General features: G+C 35.0%; 1 protein-coding gene across 2 annotated transcripts; it reads left to right on the forward strand.

Annotated features, from left to right (window-relative positions):
* Positions 1-1,374: 1,374 nt before the first annotated feature.
* On the forward strand, positions 1,375-21,403 carry RAB35_1 (Ras- protein Rab-35; the record flags this gene model as incomplete). 2 transcript variants are annotated; one of them, XM_035734080.2, is made up of 6 exons in its annotated part: positions 1,375-1,534; positions 7,297-7,471; positions 7,515-7,642; positions 9,518-9,642; positions 12,641-15,683; positions 18,932-21,403. In XM_035734080.2, coding segments are annotated over 5 exons (732 nt in total), but the record flags the coding sequence as incomplete, so codon positions are not given. The 2 variants fall into 2 exon arrangements, with proteins under 2 accessions (XP_035590084.2, XP_051069091.1); XM_051213144.1 differs by lacking the exon at positions 18,932-21,403 and having other exon boundaries at positions 7,515-15,861.
* Positions 21,404-21,632: the final 229 nt, after the last annotated feature.

Consider the following 21,632-nt stretch of genomic DNA (forward strand, 5'->3'; position numbering starts at 1 on the left):
GCTGTACCCATCACAATATAGGCATCTCATTGGCGACCTTTTAATAATTAACAACATTATGAACACTCCTGAAAATCCTCTTAAATACCCACCTATGCTCACTTCTAACATGAATCTTAAAGGTAACACCCAGACACTGGAGACATATCAAAGCAGGACGGACTGAATGCACACCTCCTATTCCTTAAAAGTAGTCATATTCTATAGTTCGCTGCTGGTCGATCTCGTTCATGTGACTTCCCATGAGTCCTCCAAACATAAAACGTGACATATTCTCAAGGACTCAGGAGAGCATTTCAATAAAATTTACCAATGGTTCCATTTTTATAATAAAATATACCCAGATTCTTACCTGGGGTAATAGATGATCTACTGCTACTAGGTATGGAGGCCTGTCAAGTGAAAACTTCCTCTATTCCACCCAGAACGCTTGAACCAATAAATTTTGTTTTTGTTCACTTGTTTCTCTAAAAGCCATTACTAAAAAATATTAAAATACTAGATGACAAATTGTCCAAAGCAGAAATATGTTCGAAACGGTAACTTTCCCATTATTTTTACTTAACAGAGCTTTACTCCAGGTAGCGCTGCAACACCATTCCTGGTATCTTCCTAGTACTTTTAACACTTCGAAGCGAAATGTTGCAGATTACAGCTACAACTTAGGAAACTTCTCTCTAGAAGTATCCCAAGTCAAAGAAGATTTAGGAGTCCTGATACCCTATGATTGGAGGTCTTACACTAACTGTGACAAAAATGCCTTCCGAGCAAACCTTGCACTGGTAGCATTGAAAGGCATTTTTGGCCAGTTTGACGGAAGAACTTTCCATATTACCTTCAGTAGTTTTATTCGTCTCCATTTAGAGTACGGAAACATAGTACTCCCCCCTCACTCTAAAAAGATAAGGATACTCTGGAGCGTATCCAACGACGAGCCGCGAAATCAGTCCGGGGACTCAAATTCAAGCCTTACGAAGAACGCCTCCAATCACTCAACCTTTACCCACTAGAGTGTAGGCGTCTTAGAGGTGACCTTCTAATGGCTTGCAGTATCCTTAACACTTCTGGACATTCCCTTAAACGCCTACTTAAGCTTAGTCACAATACAAACCTAAGGGGTAACACCCAGAAACTGTAGACACAAATTCTACTCTTTAAGAGTTGTCAAATGCTGGGATTCGCTGCCGACTGAGCTAGTCCAAGCGACTTACCAGGAGTTATTTAAGAGGCAACTTGACCTATTCTTAACGACTAAGGATAACATCTTATTATGATTTACCAATTTCTTTTATCCATCTATTATCGTTAATATACCTAGGTTTCTGCCTGGACGTATTGATGCTCAACTGCTACCAGACGGGGAAGACCGTTAAGCGAAAGCTTCTTCTATTCCGTCCACAGCCATTTGAACGATTTGAACGATTTAGTATTATTGACCTACAAAATGGAGCGCCAAGTGTGATGTTTGTGCCTCAGATGGACCAGTCGGAGGCGTCTGATATACATCTAAAGTTACTGTTAATAGGCGATATGAGTAAGCAACATAACTGTTTCTGTAATTGCATCGCTTGTACTTTTTTTCATTCAAACTGCACCAATTTTTCACCTCAAACTGGTTGCAGCTTGATTTCTTGTCCTTACCGTAGAATTTCCTGTTTATTTCACGTTATAATTATTAGTACCACTCCTGGACACTACTAAAGTTGTGGTTTATATATTTGTTGGTGGTTTTGTGCAGTAGTCGTAGCCTATTTAATACAGAAAATCTGAAGTTGGAGCAGGTTCGTAATATGGTGAACTGTAACTTTGATATAGGTACCGACAGTGGGTTCAAACTCTTCTATATCTTCTAATTTAAATAGTGAGTTCATTAGCTGACATGTGTAAACTCATATTTCGTTTTACAAAACACAAGAGGATGGGTGGACTGCTCTATTTTTGGGAATGATGATCTCTCAGTCGATCTAAGTTTCTTTTGAGTGCGTCAACAGATGCAGCTTCATTCACTTGTTGGGATAACGAGTTTCATTCGTTGGTAATTTGACAGAAAAGTCGGTGGTCAGACTATCATTTCTGGACGACTTTCAAACATTCCTAGAGTGACCTCATAAAAATAAGGTGCATACTTGATATATGTCAGGTGCGAATTTATCATCAAGTAATCTAAAAACTGTGATCAGATCGGCTCTGGTCCTTCTATAAAATGATAAGCGAAATAAATTTAGTTTGACCAATCTCGTCATACGGCAGCTTTATTATTCCGAAAATCAACTTAGTTGCTGTTTCTTGAACCTTTTCCAACAACTCACTGCATCTTTTGACATTGGCTGGCTGCCCGTATGCGATACTCGCGTTTAGGGAGGACAAATACTGTACTAAAAGTTAGAAGAGTTTTACCAGCTACATAGCTAGGAGCCCTACGTACTGACCAGATGGTTTTTAAATCTTTGGTAGTCAACGCACAGCCATGTGCAGTAGTCTTCAATTCTTGGCTAATAATCACTCCTAGACCAGTATGTGTCTGGACAACGGATAGTTCAGTGTTATTCACCGTGTGTTTATCTGTACCTCGGTGAGCAATATGCATCATAATGCATTTGGAAGTATTTATTGGCCATTGTCAAATTCTAAACCACTCAAACAACTTCAAGTCATTATGAAGCTCTAAACTTTCTCCTTTATTTTTTGTCACTCTCCATGTCTTGATATCATCAGCAGATAGCAAAACCGGTGATGATAAGAGACTAGGAAGATCATTTATACAAGAATAACATTGGTTCGCAAAATCATACCCTTATTCACTCCGCTAAACACAGTTTTCCATCCAGACAAGTTAGAGCTAACCTGTGCTCTCCTTTGTCTCCCAACTAGGAAGTCGTTTGTCTTGTGGTACTCATCCACACCACTAGCTAGTCTGTTGGGATTTTTGTCTGTTGCTTGAGCAGTTATTTTTTGTAACAATGCCTCAGGCGCTTTTCTTTTTCTAATTAGCATTCTTAAAATCATGCTGTTTTACCATTATATTTGTTGAGTATTTTAGTAATCATGTGGTGGAATTTTACTTAACTAATAAGTGCATGATTTTTGGTTCTAGGGTGCATCATTTCGATCTGGTATTCGTTTAAGTGTAGATAAAGACAAGTTTGATTCATCATAGCGTTCGTTTTTTATTTCGAATAATTTCTACATCTGGATAATGTGCTTGTTTAATACGAAGACCTTAAATTAAGTCTCATAACGTAGTGAGTTATTGTTCTGAGTACCAGGTTTTGGAAATGTCTCATACATTTTACTTTCAGTAACTAGATATCATGTCTGCCCTACACAGTGTCACTCGAATTTCATCTTCAACAAGGCCAATTATTGTCACAAGATTTTGACATAAATATAATTAACTCATTCACTGGGTACTTGGGTATGAGCCGCACTTTGATTCTGATATCTAATGATACTACCTGGTCGCTCAAAGTGAAGTAGGTGGAGTATGGGTTTGAACCTGGAACCTTTTGGCTGAGATGTCCAGTCGTCAAAACCGCACAAATATCCTAAGTAACATGTGTCAATAGGAATGTGTGTATATGTTCAGGTCGAGACTTTTGATAGTCACAGCTTGTTTGAAATAGAAATTAGCGATTATAGTGAATTAATGAAATCAAGACGACAAAGATTATTTGCCGAATAAAGGATTGTTTTCGCTGGAGGTATGAGTTTTCAGTAGTTGTCATATCTTTTCCTCGTCAATTTTATCAGACATCGAGTTGCCACTTTCTAGCTTTTTCTCACGATATATGCTGATAATTTCCCGAAACAATCTCAAAAACATCAATCCAGTTTCATAGTAATCTCAGTTGTGTAAAGAATATACCCTTCATATACATCTCAGCTCATAATAATATCAATACTAGGGAAATTAATATTTTGCCATTAATAGAAAGCATTCTGATGGTAAATTTGTTTCTAAGTTACATCGTCGCTGCATCTTTTTTATTGAAATTCTTAGTCCCAGTGTAGTATTAATTACTCCGGTCACTCCAAACGCAATGCGTTATTTGTTCTGCCTCTATCTCTTTTCCCTTCAGCATTCCGGGTTGGGGGTTGCCTCGTGATGCAGTCTCATGATTTCCGCAGTGTATCTTATCCACTTCCATCGTCTTTTCCTAATTTCCTCTTCAAGTAAAAGCTGATTTATTCTCTCCCACAGTAGGCTGTTGTTGATGGTATCCATCCAACGGACATCGATTATCTTGCGTAGACAATTGTTTATAAATATTTGTACCTTTCTGATGATGGTTGTAGTAGTTGTCCAAGTTTCAGCTGCATACAGTAGGACTGTCTTGACGTTCGCATTGGAGATTCTGACTTTGATGTTGACTGAAAGTTGTTTTGAGTCTCAGACATTTTTCAAATGTCTTCACATGTGCGTCAGATCATTCTTGTTTAACGATTATGTTGCCCAGGTACGTAAGGCATTCCACCTCCTCCAGAGTTTCTCCATCAAGTGTGGTTGGGTTGGTGCTCTCCGTATTGCATTTCAGGATCGTTCTTTTTCCTTGTGTATTTCGAGGCCTACTGCTGTCAAGATTGCTGCTACACTGACTGACTGTCATCGTCTACATTTGTTGGTGTGTATGTGATAAAAGAGCTAGGTCATCTGTAAAGTCCAAATCACCTAGTCGTATCCATTCTGCTCATTGTATTCTGTTCTTCCTCTGAGATGTGAAAGCCTTCATGATCTAGTCTTCACAAACCGAAGAAACAAAAAGGGAGTTAGTAAACAGCCTTGTCTAACACTGATCTTTATTTGGATTGCATCTGTCAGCTGTCGTCCATGCACGAATTTGCAGTGTAGTCCGTCGTATGGATTCCAGATTATGTTGACGGTCTTATCAGGTAAATCATGCACGACTTTGCTGTTGCTGATTGCCGTCTTCTTGTTTTTCCTTTTTTGAACCTTATCCAGGGTATTGATAGAGTTTCACTTTTTATGATGATGCTTCTTGCGACCTGTCACCTTGTGGCACGTTGAAGTTGGCGCGTTTTAATCCCTTCCTAGTTCTCCATCGTAGTTTCCCCCTCTTTGAGTAGATCTCGTAAGGCTGGGAACCTGCTGATGAGGCCTATCTTGAATTCGTAGAGTTTGTCAGAATCTCGAAGGAAGGTTGTATTAAAGTTTTGTAGTGCTGTTTCTCCAGTTGTCCAGTGCTTCTTCAGATGTAGTCTCACCTTGGCCACAATCAACTAATGATCTGAAGTTATGTCAGTTCCTCGCGATGTTCTCACGTCTTCCATAGACCTGAATTTTTTATTGATACGAATATGATCTATCTGGTTCTCTGTAGAGTGATTCAGTGAAACTCATGTAGTATCGTGTATGGGTTTGTGAGGGAATATGGCGACACCTATGGAAATTTTGTTGAATGGCCGCGGTTTCGCAAATCCTTCACCATTCTCGCTCGTTCCTCCCAGTCGGTCCATGTCGTCCCGTGATATTTTGATAATCAGTGCTGCCATCCCGACTTTGGCATTTAGGTCTCCCATGATGTTGACGGTCAAGGCATTTCCGGTCACCTCTCTACAATCGACTGTCACCTCTCATAAAACTGGTTATCGTGTTCATTGCTACCATCTGTGGGTGCATGACAGTGGATAACATTGATTGTGATTCCCTCTTTCTTTGTTTAGAATAATGGTTTGATTACTCTGGATCCATGATATTCCAATGCTATAAGTGCTTCTCGTGCTTCTATGGACAGCATCAGTGCAACTCCTTGTATGTACAAAGCATTTTCTTCTTTATGACCAGAGTACAACGGTATCTCTGTCGAAGCCTATCACTTCTATCCAGTTTGGGTCCAATGGGTCTCACTTATTTTCCGCCATTACCAAGTTGTATCTCCTCATTTCCACAGCGATTCGACTGGTCCTCCCGGTCTATCACATTGTCCAGACATTCCATTTACCTGTGTTAATTATTGGTCTGGGTTTAAGACGGGGTATTGCCTCGTGACTTTCGAAGAATATTAGCTTTCACCATGAGGCGTCATGACTCTTCTAAATGAGTATTTTTTTGAACTTTTATTTTATCATATAGATATTGGTACAAGGAAGCACCAAATACATATGCACCACACAAATATCATTCGATATGTGTGACGGCTGTAATACTGCCCGGGTGCCCAAACCGAAGCAGGTGGTTTTCTTAGGGGGCCACTCCCCGAGCCTTCGACCTGAAGGTTTGATCCACAAGGCAGTGGAGCATCGTAAGGAGATGCAGTCTCATGGAAGCCGGTGACCAACGATTGGTTCATACGCCATTTGTTCCCTTAGGATACTGGAGCCCATGTGCACCATTGGTTTGGAATCCGGTTAAAGCGCCAGACATTCGCTTTTCGTCCTCTCATTTTCGTAAACAACAGTAATGCCACGAGAAGGCAGTGAGTAGGACTTCCCTGGCAGAGGCTATATACGCGTGGCCATGTGAGAGCATTTCGAGAGGGAGAGCGGACTCTCCCCACTCTCGACCGTACCAGGGCATTTGGGGGCATTTTTGAACTAGTGTGGCAGAGATTAAATGACTTTTTCTGGTTAGCGTCTTTTTCAGCAAGGATGTTTCTTATCGGTTGAGGTTGCTGACTTCGTGCCCGGCATTCCTAGTTTATCCGATCCTGGGACCTTCAATAACTTTGGAAGGGCTACAAGCAGAGTAGTATGTTGGTTTGATTCTGCGTGTACTCACCATATAAAAATATATAGTATTATTTCAGATTTCAGAAAGTAGCGCAACAAATCGGTCAGTATTCAGTCTGTTTATGCAATTTTTTGATTAAATTATAATAATGCTCCTTCGATATTGTTCTTTAGATTTTTTTTGGATTTTCGTATTACAGTTTTAACTAACAAAATTTGCAGTTGTAAAATTAACTTTCATTCGATGGGACTTGGGATAGAGTTTCTTATGTTGCCGATTCTTTTTAGGTAAAACAATCTAGTGTAAATAGCTACATATTTTTGTTTATTTATTTAATTGGCATCAAATGTGGTACAACTGGAGAAAAAGGCTTGTATGACTTACACAAAATAGAATTTATGTGTAGACTGGGATACTGCTCGAGCACCCGTACCGAAGGAGTTCAAAGTAACTTCGAATTTCGGTAGATTTGTTTGGGTAAAATGCAATATGGATGCATGGATAATGGTTCTTAATAACTACTAACATTGATGAGGATTCACCTCGACGTTTTCTCCCCAACCAAATTATTCAGTTCGTCTGATACAGTTTCACTTGTTTTTCTGTAGATGTTGGGAAAAGCAGCCTTCTCTTCCGGTACATCGATGACGGTTTCAGTGATACCTATATGAGTACAATTGGAGTAGACTTTAAAGTAAAAACAGTCATGATTGGCAATACAAGAGTAAAGCTACAAATTTGGGATACAGCTGGACAGGAGAGATTTCGTACCATAACATCAACGTATAATTTTATTTATAATTAATATTTTGATAAAAATTATCAGATATTATCGTGGTGCTCATGGAATTATCATTGTATATGATGTCAATGATGTGAAAACATTTTGTAATGTAGAAAAATGGGTAAAAGAGGCACAAACTTACGCTGATGAAGGAGTAGCACGAATACTAGGTGAGGAGTGCTTTTCTAGCCATTTACATCATAGTCTAATTCATTTTCTAGTCGTTTCTTACAGTTTAGGGACAGTATTACAGCTTCTTCACTGGTAAACTGACGGATATAAATTATATACAGATTTGTTAGCTTTCTAATCTTTATTAAGCTATCATGAAGATGAAATGTTCGTGACAGTAATAAATTAATAGCCATCTTTGCTACCTACCTTATGTTGTTTGTATTCGGCGACCATGTTTTACACCTCTGTCATAGGACAGGATGGATTTCTACGTTGTTAAGTTAGTCATTGATGAGTAAACAGATGCTTCACTAGTGTTATTTGAACCTCGTTATCGACTCCAAGACTTAATCATAGATCAGTCGGTCAGGTCTTCTGTGATTATTAAAACTGTAAATGTCCATATCTTTTCAGTAAACTTTTATAACAGACATGCTTCTAGAGATGACTCCTCGTCTGAAATTTCGGCGGTTGCTCTCATGGAATCGGAGGCTGTAAACGTTACAGTTCTTTTTGATGAAGAAGCTGACAACATTCAGAATCATTCGACTGAGTTGAATCGAAAACAGTTTTCGGATGGATTCCTTTTCTTCAGGATTAAAATTGTTGCTTAAGGACCAGTTTACATCAATGCCTGATCTGACCATAAGAGGGGAAGGAACTGACCACGTTGGCCACTGTACATATGTGTAACACATGTATCATCCACCACCTAATACAGAGTGGGACAATGGCTAGTATTGGAGAAAGGACGGAGCTGGTCAAGTGTAAACAAATTATCAGTTCATTAGGCTATTGAATGTCCGACTTAGTTTTGTTGGGTGGTAGAAACTTAGTTATGATTCATGCTAAAACCGCATTTAGTATTTAAAGATTTCAGGTGATATAGGTCAAAATTAGTCATTGTGGTGCATATATCTCCATTTTTTACTCCTTTTAAAGTCTTAAGTTTCAGGACTATTTCGTTTTATGCCTCTCCATTGCGTTCGTTCTTGCAGAACTATATTCCCTGCGTAATTTTTTAAATATAATAAGCACTACTGGTTTAACTTCCTTTATTCTCACTCTGTTACCTTCCTCTCAATGCGCTAACGTGAAATATGGCAACTTCGATCCATGCATATTCGCTATATGTCCTACATTGTTTATGACCAAAGGATTTCTGTTGTGGAATTATTTACTACAACCACCCTTGTGGGATACTCTAGCAACATTTGGTTTATTGAAGTCGATATAGCCACATCATATACAACATTTAGCCGTAGGTAACGAGACTAATAGAAAATAAGACTATATCTAAGTAGAATATAAATTTATCAAGAATATTTTCAAATTTGGAAAACCATAAAACGTTTAATATTTTAAACCTAAAATTTGAAAAGATATTCATCTATACTTTGTTTTATTTTTACGTGAACTCATATAAAAAGTCTTCAACAACCTATTTCATATTGTCAGATTGGTTTAGTTCCCTCCAATGCAATATTCTAACCAACGTCATCGTTCATCTTCGCTTTGATTTTCTCCATTCATGTTCTTTTTTCATTTCGTCACCAAATCTATTGACGCTTATGCCTTTTATCTGAATACTGAATTCATGGTTTACTTTCGCATTACGTGGTCATTGTCACTTGTTGCATTAATAATATATCTTTATTATTAAGGAAATGTGATATACGTACAACTTGAAAATGATGTCTCTAAATGGCAGAATATGTTGACTACAGTTTATTTTATTTCTTTATACTTGATTGAACTTGTTTGTAATAATTTTGTGCAACTCGTTTCTCACATTAAAAATCTATAAATAACTGTACAATGCGTTCTTTTGTAACTATTCCCTTCGTTTTTTTAAAAAAACATTTTGATAGTCGGTAATAAAAACGAAAGTGAAGAATTAAAAACTGTAGCCACTTGTGATGCCCAACGTTTAGCAGCTAAAAATTCATGTCTTTTTATTGAAACATCTGCTAAAAATGATGAAAATGTTGATCAGGTAATGTTGCAATTTGTATTTCTTAAAATTTTGTGAGATATGGTTGGTTTATATATTTCTCAAGTTTTTTTTAATTATTTTTTTAATACCATGGCTATTTTAAGATTTAAGAAGTTTATATAATGTTCAGCTCTTTTAACTAAGCAGTACAGCTCACGGAAATGTATTTTCGATATCATTATGGCGAATTACAAATTTTCTCTACTTTCTTCACAAATACCATCTTTATTTAAAAATATTTGGAAAATTTGTATATGTTTTTCAATAAAACATTGAAGCTAACTGTTGTTTATAATTTTGTACATTGCATAAAAATAAGTATTTCATCATAATGAAATCAATGCATTATTGTCTCAGTTTATATTGATTAATCATATGATACAATCTATACAGTGAATAAATTCACTGGGTACATGTGTTTGGCAAAAATAGAAGTTGAATTGTCTAAAATTTGTATGGATTCCTAGTTTTTCTAGGAAAAAAAACGTATTTATGTTTGTATTAAGTTATTTTTACACATTTGAGGTTTGCTTTTGTTTTCCATTTTCAAAAAAGAAGTAGAAATAATCACAAGGTGATGAATTAATGATGGCTTTTGTCGTGAGATCTATCCTCTGAATAACTTCTCACACGTAATGACATCAGAATAAATTCATACCAAAACTACTTGAAATTGTTAGGTGAAATCTGTTTTTAAGTGACAAAACCGTTTGAGTTGAAAAGGTATGACAAACAGTTTAAAGGTCAAAATATACACGTTTATATTTTAATTCCATGACACGATGGTATCGTGTTTGCCAAATTAATGGAGAGATATGGTGTTGTAGTAGGTTGAAGATAATCGATAACAGTATCTTTGTAGATGCATATGTCGATTTTACTTGATTATATTCTTCAGGATTTTTTGTACATTGCAAAATGAGATTGAGGCATGTGTTTTAATTCCACTCCACCGATAATCGGAGTGTTGGTGGAATAGATTGCACAAGTCAGCTGTTAATTGACAAGTTACATTGTTTATTATCATTACTTCTGTTCAATACTACTTTTTTGGTGCTATTGATTAGTGTAACAACTTTGACTGGTTCTGAATTTTGAATTATGTAGATAGGGACGCAAACATACTGATCGCTATTATTTATACTTTGTTGTGTAATGCTATTTCTTCGAAGATGTCACAGCAGATCATTTTGCTGTCCATTGAGAAGTTTGCCATTCAGTGTCATTTAAAGCATGTGCGATAAGTAGAAATAGTAGTGATATTGAATGTAATATAAGAACTTGTAATTCCCAGCTCTGTCAAATACGTACTGTATTAGTCACAAATGAAGCAGGATATGAAAGGAACAAAAAGTCTATGCACACTTGAATGCATCGTATTCAAATTCGAATCAAGCGCAAAAATTGAACGAAAAATTACCACAATATGCAGATATCACAGTACGATCGATAGTTTCTGAAACTTTCCTTACAGAATTTTACCAAATTAAAATCTGTTATGTCCTACAACCGACCGATATGGGTAGATGACCTTGAGCAACCAATACTTAGCAAGGACGAGGTAGGCATACTCTATGCTTGACGGTTGGATAAATACTAACTGGCCCCGAACGAAGGAAAAAACACGAAACCAATAATCACCAGTTCAAGATCGTTATTATATTTTAGACATTCATTTCCATGCATACAAGACTAGACCACACAGCAGATCAACTGAGTAACAGTATTAACTCAGAGCAACAACATTAATGATGAGAAAAACGGAGTACTGGGTACAAAAATAATCAGTTCTAGTTTATGAGTGAAAAATGCCATAACAATTTACGGTTCAAATAACAGCTTGGAACTAGAGGGCATCCATTCATAATTTCGACCATCAAAAAGGCATGGATTACTAAGGACGACTATCAAAAGATGGTATATTAATAAAGGTGGTTAGTGTAAAAGGAAATAATATTTTTAACTGTGTGAAATATGTTCGCTTTACTCTCTATCCCTTCACCTTACGACCGTTTAAAAACGTATTTTCCTGAACGTATGACGAAGAGTCTACTTTCAACAAGCATTGATAAATACTGTAATTTCCCAAATTAGATAACAAATTGTTATTACCCTAGTTGTGTCATGCCGTACATCTATTTCGAACAGCTATTGAAGGGAATGTTTCTTGTTCTGGATTCCCTACAAACCCGTAGTTTGTTAGGCAGTTTCAGGTGACTGAAAATGTAAAAGTCATAGACTTGATTACGACTAAATATTTGTTATAAAAATGCACTAATATATGGTATAAATGTATAACTATTTGTCTTGAATAAAATAATTGATTTGCTTTCAAAATGAGACGATTGTATGTAAGGTACAACACAAAAAACATATTTCACACAGTTGAAATTGTTATTCCATTTTTCACTGATCACCTTTACTGATCTTCACCCTTTCGATGGGCCCTTATTATCTGCGGTCGTTTGCTTGCGCTCTTACTAGTGTAAACCTCATGGTTAAATCGTTTCTTACAAATAAGTCGTTTTAAAAGAAGTGTTCCTGATTTTTCACGTTGTTATTGTTCATTAAATACTCATTTATCTGTTAACTTGTCGAATTTATTTCATTTGTGGTTAAAAAGTGTTTTTACGTGAATACTATCATGACTTGACATCGAGTGGAGAATAAATTAATAGTCAACATTAAACATCTGTTTCATTTTGGCTTTATACGCTTCAATGGTGTACGCTCCTAGCTTTCATGTTAAGCACAATACATTTAAGCCATTAAATTAATATTTAATGGTTTGAACGTTTTCCATGTCATTTTGTATACGTCAAACTTAGTTCCACCTATTTCGCTGTGGGAAGCCGAATATTGTTATTAGCTCTCACATTTAGAAATTAGCTCACATCAAAGCACCTAGTGAATTTAATTAAATTTCATTTTAATTAATAAATTATTAGTTCCGTGTGAAAAATTTACTTTTTTTTTCAACTTTGTCCCTGTTTTACAGATGTTTTACATTATTACAAGAGAAGCTTTACGTTTACGATTAAATGCTGTACAAAAACAACAAGAAGCTCAACAGACCGTAGTTCAACTGACACCTATCTCCGGATTAAAATCAAAGCATAAACCGAAATGCTGTAAAGGATAACTTCTTTTTCTGTCTATCTATGTCTTTCTTTTTAATCAAATAATTTGTTTATTGTTATTCACTTATCTATTATCATGATCCAGTTGTATTGAGACAGAAAATACCGCTGTTACAACAATACCTGCCGCTACTAATCACACTATTACTATCTCAATTTATTCAGTATCATTTTTTGTATAAAAAAAGTAAAACTGGATGAACATGTAGGTGAGTGAGTGTGAACGGTAAGTGCTGTCGAAAGAATGATATCTACTGTTCTATTTTTTTCTGTCTCTTTCACTAATTTTTTTTTCATTACAAAGTTGTTGTCCTCGATGCATGTGAATCTCAGACTATTGAATGCGTCAATTCCTGCTGATGGCAGGAAAACTCAAGCACAACAATACTTTTCTTTGGTTATTTCGTGTTTTTTTTTAACAAATTTATTTTGTAATTTTTTTTCCTTTTAATTCAATGATTTTTATATGATCATTAAAATTAACAATTTATTGCTCAATAATTCAAATTCATTCGTTACATAAAAGTATATTTATATGAGTATCACAGTATATGTCCATTGTTAGAGATAATTACGGAATAATTAGTCGACGATTATTTAACAAATGGTTATTTTATTAATAGTTCTAGTGCATTTTTGTTCTGTTGTTAATCTGTTATGATGACGATGGTGTTGGTTAGTGAGGATGATATTTAAGGAGAACAAAGCAAATCAACTAATCTTTATTTCATGTATAGACTATTCTTTTTTATTATTATTATTATTATTATTATTATTATTATTGGTATGCATGCTATGATTTAGTATATATTTCCTTCTTTTCTATGGAATTTAATTGAACCGATGATTTTGTTTTGTTAGTTAATAATCTATTCTGCTGATGCCTTTCACTGTTTTTTTTAAAATATCTATTTATGAAAAAAGACCATTTATTTACATAATGAAAATGATTTATTATTTGTTATATAATTTCAATATATTACGATATTCATTTGTATTTACTTTTCTTGATTAAAACGAACGGACAAGCATTGAAAAAGTGTCAGTTATACTCTTTATATGTATACTAATGTATTTGTCCAAAGTTTATGGATCAAAGTTAATAGTATTTTCTGAATGTTATACATCGGATGTATAATTAAGTAAGGAAATTGTTCCTTCACAAATTGAAGAAAATAATGAGTTTATAGTTTGTATATTATGATCAGGATATCAGTTTTGCGTAATTTTAACTTCATTTTTGTAACACTTGATCATCAAGATTATAATGAATTGTCATTACTGGTGTTTATAGATGATTGTGATAAATAATTTAAGCACTTTTCACAGTTGAGTCAGTTTCATGGCTGATAAAATTGACTCATATTTAATTCCAACCATACTGTTAGCAGGACATAGACTGGATTAAAGCATGCTCAATGCACGATTGCTTTGGTGCACGCTGACTGGCTGATTCTTATCCAATCAGCACCAGTCGATAGTTGGAGAATACTCTAGAATCTTCTCATGTAAAAACTATAAATATACTAACGTTTTCTCTATTGTGCATCTTACTTCCATCTAACCTTATTATTTGGAATATAATCTCTTTCCTGTTCAACCGTGTTCTGATTTGGGGACTTGTCGAGTGAATCGGTGTCCGAGAATACTAAGCAATAGGAATAGCTGGGTCATAACCGTAAGAAAGAGATTATAACACATACTATCAGCTAATATGAATTCGTAATCCATAAAGAATTAGGCAAATCGACGCAAGAACTCGGAAGATAGAATAAATGGTTCATTGTCATTCTGGACGGTATCAGAGCAGGCAAAGTGGTAAAACCATAAAGTTATCAGGAACCTAGTGATCTAGCTTCATAAATATTGTAAAAGTAATTTAATATCATTATAAAGTTGTACCAGTCTTCAACTCTCTATTTTTATCATTCTAAGTATACTATTTAATATGACTGATTCCGGCGAGTGGTAATGAGTTCCTACGAAGATTACACTGACTTGAGCATAAAAGTTTGAATGCTCCAACTGAAATGTATTTCATACTGCTATAAGTGCGGAGTTCTTTTTGTGACCTATATTTCAATAAAGAAACCGATTTTAACTAAGGATTTGCGTGAAGAAGCAATGATCAATTTTTTGCCCGAAAAACCGTGATTGACCTGTTCTTTTCATAGTGAATTAAGTTGTTAGATGTTATGTAAATTAAGATAGTCAAGCTGTTGATCTAATGCTTCCATTCTTACAGGATTATCATTGATGTAAGATAAACAAGCGTAATATTCTAGCTAAATGCAAGTGTTGGTTCCAGTTCCTTTGGCTAATATACCGAATATTGAACCAGTGAAATAACTATGTCTTTTAAGAGTCATTTCACGGAACAGGTCACTTCATATTTCTGCAGATGACTATTATATTGGTTGATGGTTTTTTTGTTGTTGATCTCACTAGCATTATTGCATTCATTTCATTTACAGTAAAAACTGTACGTTGATTAAGTAACATATTCATTTTCAAAGATTACAGTGATTCATCTAAACAAAGATATAAATAATTTACAGCCAAGGTCAAATGACCATTCATTTTAACAGACTTCCACCAATAATAATCAATAATTGATTAAAATGCACATAAATATCATGCATAAATCGTTTCTAATATTGGTGCATTAATTGTTTAATATAAGTTGTCAGTTATTATATTGTCAATTGATTGATTCATTTAATTTGGACAGGAATTTATGTACTGTTCGAATTATATGATGTTTATCAAATAAATAAACGAGTCTAATCGATTTTTTTTCTCCAAAAAACAAAGGAAATCATTTATTCCACTTATTAATTCTATTTGAATCGATTTTGTTAATAAATCCAAACATGCTCAATTAATGTGCCATGTCCATAGGTAACTATCGTTTTCCAGTATAATTTATCAAATAAAATATTTTGAAACAGTTACTGATGTATTATTTATTTCTTATTGTTTTAAAAGGTAGATTATAGATTTTAAATATTAGCAACTTACATAAATTCTCAGAAAATGTTCAAAAATGAAGAATATTTAAGTGAACAATTGTTTTCAACAACTTCATCATCAGACTCTACAGTTATAAGTTCATAATTATAATATTTTACAAAGGCCAAAAATAAGGCATGTATTAATGAATTTGACAATGTTATGTGTTAAAAATAATGCACGTTTGCATCTGTTACGATATAAATATATACTTCAAAATTGTTCGCTCAAATATTCTTCATTTTTGAATATTCTATGGGGATTTTTAAACTGCTGAAAATAAAATATATTAAATACCTGTAAACAGTTAATGTAGGAAGGATAACTGCATAGAGTTATATTGACTTTTGTTACATTGTACATATAATAAATGCAAATTTTAATAATAACTACTATACACATGTATAGTCCTTTCATGCAAAAAAATCTGTTGGGTGAAGTGTGAATATATGCTATTTCGGTCGGTAATTGTATTATGATGAATCACTTCATTGTTTATGTGAATGTCAGTGTGAAATATTTTAGATTATAAAATCAGTACTAATCACCCTGGACTGTTTAGCAGTTTGTTGTTTGTTTTTTATTATAAAAAAAGATCGTACTACCGCTCTGCATCTGTCATTCGAATTGTTTTATACATGAATACACTGATTCATGTGATTTTACAGTTCTTGGTACTGATTTCTGTTAAATGGTTCCGGATATTGACATATTTGTACATAAGAGGGTGATTAAAGATGAATAAAGGTATCATGGTGTAGCGAAGATTTCGATAGAGTTAATGAGGTCATAAAATTTTTGTCTCGAATAAATAGAGTTTGAGAGGGAAAGAAAATATGAATTGAAATCAGTCAGTTATGTATGATGTAATTTAAAAGGGTTGGAGTAATATTCTTTGACACAATCAAAGGTTGACAGGTATCCCTTTCATGTTACCACCAACTGTGTATACAAATGTACATGTATCTGCCAAAGCACTTACATTGGTAGAACAGAAAGGAGAGCCTACGTCCAATTCAAAGAACATATTCCGAAAAGTTTAAGATTAAATGGATTAAAAGCATCCAGCAGTGCCATCGCAAGACATCTCCTTGACACAGGACATGAGGTTGATATACTGAAGTCCTTCAAGGTGATTAACAAACAATCAAACTCCAACCTTTTGAAAATTGCTGAAGCAATAGCAATCAAACGTTTAAAACCAGATCTATGTATACAAAAAGAGACAGTAATAAATCTTTCTTTACCCTGGTAACAATAACCCCTTTTTTATTCATTTATTTCTCTATTTATTTATTGTGTCATTGCTCCGACTCTTTTAAATTACATCATACATAACTGACTGATTTCAATTCATATTTTCTTTATTACCATTAATCTATTTTCATGAGCTCTAATCACTATTTCAATGTTCCGGAATTTTCCCTCTCAAACTCTATTTATTCGAGACAAAATTTTATGACCTCATTAACTCTATCTGAATCTTCGCTACATCATGATACACATGTGTTTATTCTTAATCACCCTCTTATGCATAAGTATGTCAATATCTGTAATAACGTTGAATTTTAAATATTTTAGGTTGTAAGCAGCTGATGAGAACCTAACGAAATAAAATGAATTCACATTATTCTGCACCAATCTTTGTTCTTGCTCTCTTCAAGATAATAAAAGGGACTATGTGTATAAATGGTTCCAAGCGGCATTACAGTATTTTCTAAAATAAAAATACTGAACAAACTATACAGATCTAAATGGTATCAAGTTAGTAACAAAATACACTGACAGTAATTAGGCTAGACGTACCACAAAAGTCCTAAGCAAATTTCATTAATGATTCGGTGGATTTTTCTAACATTAAAGTCTGATATAGACAGTATATTTGTTAGCTGGATAGGGTCCTAACTATTCATGCTAAGATCGAACCCAAGTCGGGATACACTGATTGGTCCATTTCCAACTGTTCGGTGCTAACGGATTGTCATAAAGTATTATTTCTTACTTGATGTGTTGTATGGTCAGATATTTGAAGTATATTACTGTATACGTTCTGAGTCATAATTGAATTGTGTACAGCAGAGAATTAATCTGTCTCCTATTTGACTACCGAATTAGGAGGGACTCGAGGACCAGTAGGCGTTAAGACGTTCATTTTTGTCAATTCGTGAAATAGAAGGTCACCGATCCTACTGGTCTATAGGTGGGTTAATCAAACCTCTAGTCAGAACAAATTAGCAATCCCAAAACAACATATATGGACTAAAAAAAATACTCGGAAATTCTTCTATAAATTGTATACAGTCGCTTTTGTTATCACTACTGTATCCCTCGTTCGGACCTGTTGGATTGTATATCGTTCTCTCTCAATTTTTTTGTACGGGACAAGTTGAGTGAGTTACATTGTTCAAGGAATGCCTGGCAGTGGCTAAAGTAACACTATTGCTGCTCAAGAACCCTTCTCATTGTGTTGTCTTTATTGTGATTTCTGGTGCTTTATCCAAATTCACTAGATATTTATTAAACTGATTTTGGTTTCCAGCATATTGTAGCGACATTGTCGTAGGTGATTACAATAAAAAAACTGACCGGAAAATCAATGTTGATTTGTCCTATGGCAGAATAAATTGATCAAAAATGTGGTTTTTTATACCACGTAGCATGAGTTAGAATCTGGGGTCATAAACCTAACTCGTCTGATGGCCTAAAATATTGATTTCTAGGTCAACCAGTTCTTGTCAGATAGAAATTTCATACATAGAACAACTAATGCAAGAAATAATATGCTGACCCAAATAGTTGGTGATACTATCACTAAGCTCAGTAATATATAGAACGTATGGGAGGATTTCATGTGATACAAAATGGTAATAGGAAATCAAGTGATGAGAAGAGAATATAAATGATCATAATGTGGCTTTTAAATAATCATGTTTGTGTAGATCATGAAAGTTATTATAAAACAATATTAATAAATTTATAAATGTATTGTACGAAGTGAAATTCGTTGAAACAAGCTCTCACAATCAATAATCAATGGATTGAGATTCCTCAAATTACATGATAATCATTCAGAATGCTTAAACTCTATAGCAAATAAATAAATCCGCTTTATTTTTCCAGTGACTTTTTTATTTTAGAAAAGACAAGAAACCTGTTCTCCGTCTACAATTTGTTATTCCACATATAATTTTTAATGACAAGTTTAGTTATCGTTAGATTTATTTTGGCATTTTCATTTCAAATAATCGTGTTAAGAAGAAAATTGTCGAGTTGCCTGATATGAAACGAAGTCATACAATTTCTGAGTTCAAACAGAATTTTTTGTTACACATTATTTTAACCAGCGACTAATTTTCTGCTTAAATAGAACATATTTAATTTACCGAGGAATTAATAAATCAAAACGATGTTAATTTGCGCCATACGTGTGATTCTATCCGTTTAAAGTATGGTAACTTCTTCATTTATTTTCGAATCTTTACTTATGAATCAAGTTATTAAATTAATTTATCCACTTTTTTGAATAAACTACTCCAAGTTATTTATTTCACCTTATTCTAAATTATTATTCAACTTGGTCATTGTCATCATTATTAGCATGTAAGGGATCAATAGTTCTAACCCGATTCTCAGCAGAAATTATTAGAAGCAACAGCTTGCTGTAAGCATTATAAATATTCGGCGACGATGCTTTTTCACCATTTAATATTATAATAACATTTATCCAAAAATACGCTAACCAGAAAAAGTACTTTAATCACTGCCGTCCTAGTTCAAAAATACTCATTTAAAGTAATCAAACCATCATTCTAAACAAAGAAAGAGGGAATCACAATCAATGTTATCCACTGTCATGCACCCACAGATGGTAGCAATGAACACGATAACCAGTTTTATGAGAGGTGGCAGTCGATTGTAGAGAGGTGACCGGAAATGCCTTGACCGTCAACATCATGGGAGACCTAATTGCCAAAGTCGGGATGGCAGCACTGATTATCAAAATATCACGGGACGACATGGACCGACTGGGAGGAACGAGCGAGAATGGTGAAGGATTTGCGAAACCGCGGCCATTCAACAAAATTTCCATAGGTGTCGCCATATTCCCTCACAAACCCATACACGATACTACATGAGTTTCACTGAATCACTCTACAGAGAACCAGATAGATCATATTCGTATCAATAAAAAATTCAGATCTATGGAAGACGTGAGAACATCGCGAGGAACTGACATAACTTCAGATCATTAGTTGATTGTGGCCAAGGTGAGACTACATCTGAAGAAGCACTGGACAACTGGAGAAACAGCACTACAAAACTTTAATACAACCTTCCTTCGAGATTCTGACAAACTCTACGAATTCAAGATAGGCCTCATCAGCAGGTTCCCAGCCTTACGAGATCTACTCAAAGAGGGGGAAACTACGATGGAGAACTAGGAAGGGATTAAAACGCGCCAACTTCAACGTGCCACAAGGTGACAGGTCGCAAGAAGCATCATCATAAAAAGTGAAACTCTATCGATACCCTGGATAAGGTTCAAAAAAGGAAAAACAAGAAGACGGCAATCAGCAACAGCAAAGTCGTGCATGATTTACCTGATAAGACCGTCAACATAATCTGGAATCCATACGACGGACTACACTGCAAATTCGTGCATGGACGACAGCTGACAGATGCAATCCAAATAAAGATCAGTGTTAGACAAGGCTGTTTACTAACTCCCTTTTTGTTTCTTCGGTTTGTGAAGACTAGATCATGAAGGCTTTCACATCTCAGAGGAAGAACAGAATACAATGAGCAGAATGGATACGACTAGGTGATTTGGACTTTACAGATGACCTAGCTCTTTTATCACATACACACCAACAAATGTAGACGATGACAGTCAGTCAGTGTAGCAGCAATCTTGACAGCAGTAGGCCTCGAAATACACAAGGAAAAAGAACGATCCTGAAATGCAATACGGAGAGCACCAACCCAACCACACTTGATGGAGAAACTCTGGAGGAGGTGGAATGCCTTACGTACCTGGGCAACATAATCGTTAAACAAGAATGATCTGACGCACATGTGAAGACATTTGAAAAATGTCTGAGACTCAAAACAACTTTCAGTCAACATCAAAGTCAGAATCTCCAATGCGAACGTCAAGACAGTCCTACTGTATGCAGCTGAAACTTGGACAACTACTACAACCATCATCAGAAAGGTACAAATATTTATAAACAATTGTCTACGCAAGATAATCGATGTCCGTTGGATGGATACCATCAACAACAGCCTACTGTGGGAGAGAATAAATCAGCTTTTACTTGAAGAGGAAATTAGGAAAAGACGATGGAAGTGGATAAGATACACTGAGGAAATCATGAGACTGCTTCACGAGGCATGCATTAACTTGTAGTCCTGAAGGGAAACGGAAAAGATGAGGGGCAAATGACCCGTTGCGTGGAGGATTGGAAGCAGACATGAAAAGGATGAATAGAAACTGGGAAGGACTGTCCAGGACAAGATTGGCTGGAGAGTGCTGGTGGGTGGCCTATGCTCCTCCATGAGGGGCAACAGAAGTAGATGTGGCGATTTCTCTAAAAAATATACATACAAATAATATATGCAATATCTAACTTCATTTATTTTAATAATAAATATATTTTTTGTCATATCCCAATCAGTTGAAAATTAAATAACTGGCTATTTATTAACTCTGAAGTCACGAAACGTCAGAAATACAATTTCAACTAATTGGAATATAAAAAAAACATTTTTATTATCAACTTCTCACCTAATGCTTAATTTGTTTAAAACTATCAAGTCCAACCTTGGCAAGGTACC

This window comes from Schistosoma haematobium, chromosome 3 (genome assembly GCF_000699445.3).
Source record: "Schistosoma haematobium chromosome 3, whole genome shotgun sequence".
NCBI lineage: Eukaryota > Metazoa > Platyhelminthes > Trematoda > Strigeidida > Schistosomatidae > Schistosoma > Schistosoma haematobium.